The 8,881-nt window shown below is 33.8% G+C and overlaps 1 protein-coding gene across 2 annotated transcripts in view; it reads left to right on the forward strand.

The window, feature by feature from the left end:
- Positions 1-8,881, forward strand: part of LOC117170143 — a 114,958-nt gene that overhangs the window by 13,920 nt on the left and 92,157 nt on the right. The window contains exon 1 of one of the 2 annotated variants that reach the window (XM_033356690.1): positions 5,187-5,318. The exons of the other annotated variant lie outside the window; for it this stretch is intronic. Within the exon in view, the coding sequence (XP_033212581.1) occupies positions 5,249-5,318 (70 nt within the window). The 5' untranslated portion in view covers positions 5,187-5,248. Of the gene's footprint in view, positions 1-5,186; positions 5,319-8,881 lie in introns of those variants that run through there. 2 annotated transcript variants of the gene reach the window in all.

The following is an 8,881-nucleotide window of genomic DNA, read 5'->3' on the forward strand; positions in this document are numbered from 1 at the left end:
GACTGTGGCGAAAATGGGCATGTTTGCGACGGGTATCACTTGTCCAGTGAAATATTGAAATTGACAGACTGTGACAAAGATGCGCATGTGTTAACCGGGCATCACTTCCACAATAAAATATTAAAATCGACAGACTGTGGCAAAGATAGGCTTGGCTTACTCGGGCCTCACTTCCCCAATGAAATATTGAAATTGACAGACGTTGGCAAAAATGGGCATGTGTTCCCCGGACACCGCTTACTCAGGGAAATATTGAAATCGACAGACTGTAGTAAAAATGAGCATATCTTTCCCGGGCATCACTTTCCCAGTGACATATTATAATCGACATACCTTGGTAAAAACGGGCATGTTTTACCCAGGCATCGCTTTCCCAGTGAAATATTGAAATTGACAGACTGTGGAAAAAATGGGAATGTCTTTTCCGGGCATAAATTCCCCAATGAAATATAGAAATTGACATATTGTGGCGAAAACGGACATATCTTCCTCGGACATCAGTTCCCCAGTGAAATATTAAAATCGACAGACTGTGAATAAAATGGGCATGTCTTACCCGGGCATCACTTCCCCAGTAAAATATTGAAATCGGCAGACTGTGTTAAAAATGAGCATATCTTCCCCGCACATCACTTCCTCAGTGATATATTATAGTCAACAGACTGTCGGAAAAATGGGCATCTCTTCTCCGGGATTCACATTTCCCAGTGGGATATTGAAATTGACAGAGTCGCAAAAACGGGCATATCCTCCCTGGGCATCATCTCTCCTTTGAAATATTGAAATCAACAGTCTGTTGCGAAAATGGGCGTGTTTTCCCTGGGTATCACTTCCCTAAAGTGGGCAAAAAATGGGCAATTCTTCTATCACTTTCCCAGTGAAATAATGAAATCGACGGATGTGACAAAAATGGGTATGTCTTACCCGGGTATCATTTTCTCAGTGAAGTATTGAAATCGGTAGACGTTGGCAAAAATGGGCATGTCTTCCCCGGGCATCACCTTTCCAGTGAAACATTGAAACCGACAGCCTGTGGCAAAAATGGGCATTTGTTTCTTCACTTGCCCAGTGAAATATTGTAATCGACATACTGTGACAAAAATTGGCATATATTTCCTGGGAATCACTTCCCCAGTGAAATATTTATATATTAAAAATAAATATCTACCCCATATAAAACGTTTTAAGTCGAATTTCCATCCTATAGAGTAAAAAAAAACATATTTTTGTCAAATTTTTTTTTCTGCTGAAAAGCAACAATTAGTTTAGTATGACATGTAACTAGCAATGCAATAGTGGCTCAAATTAACTTCATTTAAAGTATGTTGCGACAAATTTTATCCCCATTACGCACAGAATACGAATTATAGATTCATGTGCAAACTAATGAAAACGTACTTTGGGTTAACTTTTTCTTCGAATAAAGTTCATTTCAGTTTATAATTATTTTATAATTTCTTTACAAAAATAGTTCTTTCGAGAAATGGGGTTTTTTACTGCTTAAGATGTAAATTCCATATGCACTACTTTGATTTCGATTAAAAGTTATTTTAAGTTCGTAATAATTACATCAATCGTCACAAAAAAACGTAAAAATAATTGTATACACAAATTAAAATTCAGCTATAAAATCGTACCTACATTTTATTGTTCTGATTGTTGCCTCTAGATGACATATCACAGTTTAACCGTTCCCAATGTTTTAGGTATAATTTAGCCCTACAGTTATAAAAATCAATAAAGAATTAAGCCCATCGGAAAAATGATGATTAACACCAAATCGACCTTGTCTAATGTGATTATTAATATAAACTAATTTCATGGCACATAGATACTGTTAACAAAAAACAGAAAGAGAGTTTACGAAATACCTGTCCGAGTAGGAGCTACAAGGTGAAAAAAGTAACTTACGGTCTGTTAAGAAGCCTTCCTTTTATCGTGATTTCATTTAGAAAAAAGAAATAAGCGAATATATACTAATTGTTCTAACTTTTTCAAAGAAAATAATCATTCCACGTGTGATTCTTTTCCCGTAATAATCACACATGGAATGATTATTTCCTTAGAAAAGTGTCTAAGTTAGAACAATTCATATGAATTTTCTTATTTCTTTGTGTTAACTGAAATCACGATAAAAGAAAGGCTTCTTACCAGATATTAAGTAATTTTTTTACCCTGCTGCTCCTCCTCGGACTGCTATTTCGTGTCCTCTCTTTCTGCTTTTGTTAACCTCATATATGTATCATGAAATTAATTTATATTAATAATCACATTAGCAAAGTGCTCTATTCAAAAGTGTATTGTTTGGAATATAACTGTGCAGCGATCAATACTGTATTAATAATACAATACTGTATTTGAAAATAGATATTCAAATAAAACTCTTCACACAAATTCGCCTGCTTATTCTTCGGAAGTCGATTTTGCCCACAGTCTGTCGATTTCAATATTTCACTGTGCAAGTGATGCTCGAGGAAGAAATGCCCATTTTTCCATACACTGTCGATTTCAATATTTTACTGGAGAAGTGATGCCCGGGGAAGACATGCCCATTTCTGCCACAGTTTGTAAAATTCAATATTTCACAGGGGAAGTGATGCCGATAGAAGACATGCCCATTTTGACCACAGTCTGTCGATTTCAACATTTCACTGGGAAAGTGATGCACGGGGAAGATATGCTCATTTTGGCCATAGACTGACACAGTCTGTCGATTTCAATATTTCACTGGGGAAGTGATTCCCGGGGAAAACATGCTCACTTTTTCCATAGACTGTCGATTAAAATATTTCACTGGGGAAGTGGTGCCCAGGGAAGACATACCCATTTTTGCTACATTCTGTCGATTTCAATATTTCAGTGAGAAAGTGATGCCCGGAGAAGACATGCGCATTTTTCCACAGGTTATCGATTAAAATATATCAGTGGGGAAGTGATGCCCGGGAAGTATATGCCCATGTTTACCACAGTCTATCGATTTCAATATTTTACTGGGGAAGTGAAGCCCGGGGAAGAATTCACCATTTTTCCAACATTCTGCCGATTTCAATATATCAGTGGGGAAGTGATGATCGGAGAAGGCATGCACATTTTGGCCACATGCTGTAGATTTCAATATTTCACTGGGGAAGTGATGCCTGGGGAAGATGTTTCCATTTTCACCACGGTCTTTCAATTTCAATATTTCACTGAGGAAGACATGCCTATTTTTGCCACAGTCTATCAATTTTAATATTTTACTGGGAAAGTGATGCCCGGGGAAGACATGCTCAGTATAACCCATGTTTCGGGTACGTATTAGTAAACTGAGGAAGTGATGCCCGGGCAAGAGATGCCCATTTATACCATAGTCTCTCGGGGGAGGTGATACTCAAGATAGCTTCTGTTTTGGGTATGTTTTGTCAAACTCGGAAAGTGATTCCATGATTAGCCTCACAGTTGGTGAAGAGATGCTCAAGGAAACCATGCGACTGGGTGATGCGATGCCCGTTGAGGTCTTTATCTTGCGCGATGTGATGCGGGTGAAGGCTTGCCCCATGTAGGCTCGTCCCAACCCCCAAATTTGTTCGTTAGTTTCTCGGTTTTATTTTCAGGAATTCTGCACATTAGTTTGATTATTGGACGTTAAATAGGATTTTAAGTTTGGTTTTAATCTCATTTAATTTTTTTCAAATTTAATTTAACTGACTTGGATTGGAGGTACTTTCTATTTCAGGTTCGTTTATAGCTGGTTTGCCGTTTGAACCTTCACTTGTTTCTCGGGTGTTGATTCTTATGTATTAGGGAGAGAGAACTGTGCCTGCGTTGTTGTTCCTGATTGCTTAAAATTTTCAATTATCTTTATTTTTTTGCCTTGGTAAGGGTGCTGTATCAGTGTCGAAACTTTGGTGATTGTTTTTTACGAATGTTTTTTATTGTGATTTGATAATAATAGAAATAAAAAGGCGAAAAAAATAATAGAAGAGTTAAGGAAGAGGATTTCGTTTGTTGCCTTCTAATTTTTATTTCCTTTGTCTTATTTTTGTCTAGAATGGAATGAAATTTTTTCTTCTCTTTTTAAGGAGAATTTTTTTTGTTTCTTTCAGTTTGCAATGGGACCATTTTATGGTGGTTGTCCAAATTTCGTCGTTAGATTCTTGGTTTCATTTTCAGGAATTCTGCACATTAACTTTAATCGCCTATAAATAATCCTCAAAAATAAATGCTCGCCAATCCAAGTCAGCTAAATTAAAATTTAAGAAATTTAAATGAGATCAAAATAAAATTTAAAATCCTATTTAACCTCCAATAATCATGTTAACGTGCAGAATTCCTGGAAATGAAACCAAGAATCTAGCAACCAAATTTGAAGTCATTTTTATTTCCTCTTTTTTATTTTCATTCAGAAAGAAAGGGAATTTTTTTTCTCTTTTTTAGGAGAAATCTTTTTTTCAGATAGCAATGCTAACATTTTATGATGGTTGTCCACTTTTGGTCGTTAGATTCTTTGTTTTATTTTCAGGAATTCTGCACATTAACTTTAATCAGCTATAAACAATCCTGAAATAGAAATGCTCGCCAATCCAAATCAGATAAATTAAAATTTAAGAAATTTAAATGAGATCAAAATCCTATTTCACATCCAATAATCATGTTAATGTGCAGAATTCCTGAAAAAAAACCACGAATCTAGTCACCAAATTCGTACACGTTTTTCTTTCCTCTTTTTCATTTTCGTGCAGAAAGGAAGGTGAATTTTTAGATTTTTTTTAGGAGATTTTTTTTTGTTTTCTCAGATTGAAATAGGAACATTTTATTGTAGTTATCTAAATATGGCCGTTCGATTTTTGATTTTATTTTCAGAAATTCTGCACATTAACTTTAATATTATAAAGATGAACCTGATTTTCAACCCCATAATTACTCAGTGCTGATAAATTCGTCTCTAATTATTGTATTGCTCTGAAATAAAACGTGAATTTATCAAGCTATGCAGTGTGCACGATGTGCAAATGAAATGTCGTACGTGTAATGTTACAAAGTGTGCTACCAGGATCGTGGGGTGGCATTGTCATAGGCATGGGGTGATATGGAGGGGTCAGGAATCATGGAGCTCACCATCGCTCGTGACGGAAGGTATAAAATCCACCGGTTAGAAGATAGGATTCAGTTTCTTGGAGTCCTACAAGGTGAGAGGTTTTCACGGAGTAAGTCGTTGATTCTTTTTGTGGAAGCAGCCCTCTAAAGTTCTTAGTTCTATTAGACCACTATGAAATACGCAATGGCTACAGGGCTCATATTTTTCGTTCTCACATTGAAAGTGGTGCTCTCCGAAAATAGTAGGTACAATTTATATAATTATTTATTTTGTATCTACTCATCTTTATTCATTTTTCAAAGTTGTATCTTTGTAAGCAAATTATCTGTTGAATTAAGGGTTTTTGAATTTGAGACTATTCAGTGAAATGAGTAATATTGTTCACTTACACTTAAAAACATTAAGTATTCTCAACTAGTAAGTGTTTAAGATGATATATTGCTGCATTAGAGTCTGGATCACGAAATCATTTTTTTTTCGTCGATTTTTTCAAAAGCTCAAATGCAAATTTTCTTCTTGACGTGAGAATAATTATCTGTGTTTTTGGTATAAGAAAAATATTTTTAATTAAATTTTTGTCCATTTTAGCCCTGAAAATGTTGTTTAAAGTTAAGCAAATACTGGCATCAATACTAAACAAAATATTTTTCCTATATTTATTAAATCAGGAAAAAAATTTGTTTTTGTGAAAAAATAGGAATTCATCGATGTGTTTTTTCTATTTAATTCAAAACCAACATATTAGAGTAAATAACCAATAAACATAGTCATGGAAAACAATTTAGTCAATTAATGAATATGCATGTAAAAATAATGCTCTTACACTTCAGATTTTTGAAAGATTTGAGGTTAAAGAAAACAAAATGGGCCAAGGACGCTTTTTATAATATTTTTATATTGAGTTATTTATTTGATCTCTTTATATTTAATTATATAATTGCTAGAATTTGTACATAAGCCGCTTAAAATTTATATCTTCAAAATAAAGAAAATGTGAGAAAAGATTTTGTGCAACAGTAAGAGTATTTATTCATTACATCAAAAAAAAATTCCTCGAAGGTGTCATAAAAGTAATTTAGTGATCCATGACCTATTTTGTACGATAGCTATTTAAGAGATGAAATTAAAATTCATCGATATTTCCTCATATTGTAGACAAGGCAACGTGCAGTGCCTGTCTTTTATTAAAAAAAATTATTTATATTGATTAAAGGGTTACGCCGACAGACTTTTAAACGGCGATGGCGATATGTAGAAACCAAAGATAAATTTCAATCCTCACATATTTATTTAACCCTCAAACAACAAGATGGGATGTTTAGACAACCCCCAAGGCACTATTTTCGCGAATGCCCTACGTCTAGAGCGTCTCAGGGGAGCAGGAATCTCAATAGACTTCTTTTTAGTTGTCCTCTTCACGTGAGAATGGATGATGGTCACTAAGGCATGTAAGCGATATTTCGGGAAGCGACAATACAAATTTTTAATGCTTAACTTGGAATATATAATGTATTATTTACGTTACTGGAAGAAGTTACCTAATAATTTATTATACTTTATGAAATATATTATGCGTTAGGGACTCTGTAAATAGCCTTTGTATTTCCTTAAACTGAAAAAATGTAATAAATACAATTTTCTCGTTATAATTTAGCAGAAAATGATTGAAAAATTCTTTTGAATAATTGTATAATGTTGTTAAATACCTTAGGAATAATATTATACCACAAATAATTCGTAATGTGTTTAGAAACGACTGGGGTGTTAAGATACCCCACCTGTGGTTAACGAGACTCTGTTTCACCTTGTTGTGTGAGGGTTAAATCTGTTTACTTTAAGTTCTAATTCGTAGCCGGAACTTCCGCAACCAAACAAAAGCCACTAGAACACCCAGCGGGAAGAAATCCATTATCATGTTAATATACCTGAGATTATGTCGTTGCGCCGATAACGCCTCGCCGACACGACGGCGCTGCATTCGAATCAACGGCAGCGCGGTTTTGAAGCAAGATGGCCGAGTGGCACACAGTGGCATGAAATCGGAAAATGAGATTCGAAATTAAATTTAGAACGCAATTATGCACCGATTTTAGATTTCTTTGTTGAAAAATTCAGGACTATATTTTTTAGAAAATGGTGAGAGTAGATTTTTTGATTTTCTATTTATCTAATTTTTATTTTAATGCAAACAGCGAAAAAAATGTCGATTTTTTAAATTTAATTTTTTATCCTTCAGGCAAAATTTTTCTTATGCTTCTCGTCCCTTGGATTTAATGCACAAGGGTATAAGAAAGATAAAAAAATGTTTAACTTAAATAATCAATTGTTAAGAACAAATTTGGTTAACAAATACTCGACATAAGGGGTTATTCGTCTTGAAAGTATACTTGTGGAACAAAATTAAACAAAAATAATTCCAATAAGCCTCTTACTCTTCTCCTTATTCTCTCTGTGTCCTTTTACATTCTCATTAGAGAAGATATTACAGTTTTGTAAAGTTTAAAACCCCTCCTCATTTTTATTAAATGTCCCCGTTTCGAGACCCGTTGAACCCGAAAAACAGATCTTTACGAATGTGTCTGTATACTCTATGTATTTCTGTATTCATGCATTTCTGTCTGTAATTGCGATAACTTTTGAACTTTTTCCAAATTTGCAGGCCAATTTTTAAAGATTTAAAAATTTCATTTACGGTTGTTCGCCGTATTCGATAACTCGAAAATTTTATCCTTAAAAATTTGGTCAATAAAAAGAAAATTAACAGGTTTATAGCATTTTCAAAATACAATAAAAAAAAGAACTTATGCAGCCAAAAAAGCACGATATGAAAAAAATAAAACATTGCTTTTTTAAATCCCTTCAAGATTATCATAGCAACTTTTGGATTTTTTGTGAAAAATCGAAATTTTAAATTTTGATCGCATCAAAAAATAATGAAAAATAAAAAATTCCATTTTGCCGTCAAACTATGCAAGACACGAAAAAGGATGATGTTAAACAAATTATGCACCCAAAAATGATCTGCAAATTTGGTTGTGAATCACTTTTTATAGGGCACATAGTTTTTGTTGTATTCGTAAAAAGGAGCATTCAAAATGAAAAAAATGCAATTTTTGGAAAAACAACACGAATTGCAAAAAAATGTTTAACAACAAAATTTTATTTGTTTGTTGGCAACAAAATGAAAATACGTATGTTTTAATGTCACTGCATATTTTGAATTGTAATAATATAAATTGAATGAAATGATACGTTTTTCAGGGTAGCTCAGAATAAAATTTAAGGCAAAATAAGAAAGAAATAATAAAGTAATCATAATAAATTAGATTTGTACTTCCTTTCGCAATAGCTGAATAAGCAATCTCAGGCCGAGAGGTAGATAAATAAATGTAATAAATATTTAAATAAAATGTTTTGAATATAATGTAGAAAAGTTCACTTGTAAGGCCGAAGGAGCAGATGTTTCATACCGCAGATGTTTCATACTACTGGGAACCAACATATTTTGAAGCCAATTTAGACCTTCTTTATTACGTTAATTTTAATAAGATGATACAGTCAAACATTGTTGTCTTGTGATATATATTAAGTATCCTTCACGGAGAAACATATATATTAAAGCAGACTGTCTAATTACTAGTAAATATCTTAGAGATTTAACTATGGGACAGAAATCTGGATATTGAAGTAGAGCATCTATCAGTGGCGGATCCAGGGGAGGTGTTTAGGGGGTTCAAACCTCCCCTCCCCCGATACTTTTGGCTTTTCGTATTAAAGCCCGATCCCTCTAAGCTATGCATGGGA

This window comes from Belonocnema kinseyi, chromosome 3 (genome assembly GCF_010883055.1).
Source record: "Belonocnema kinseyi isolate 2016_QV_RU_SX_M_011 chromosome 3, B_treatae_v1, whole genome shotgun sequence".
Classification (NCBI taxonomy): domain Eukaryota; kingdom Metazoa; phylum Arthropoda; class Insecta; order Hymenoptera; family Cynipidae; genus Belonocnema; species Belonocnema kinseyi.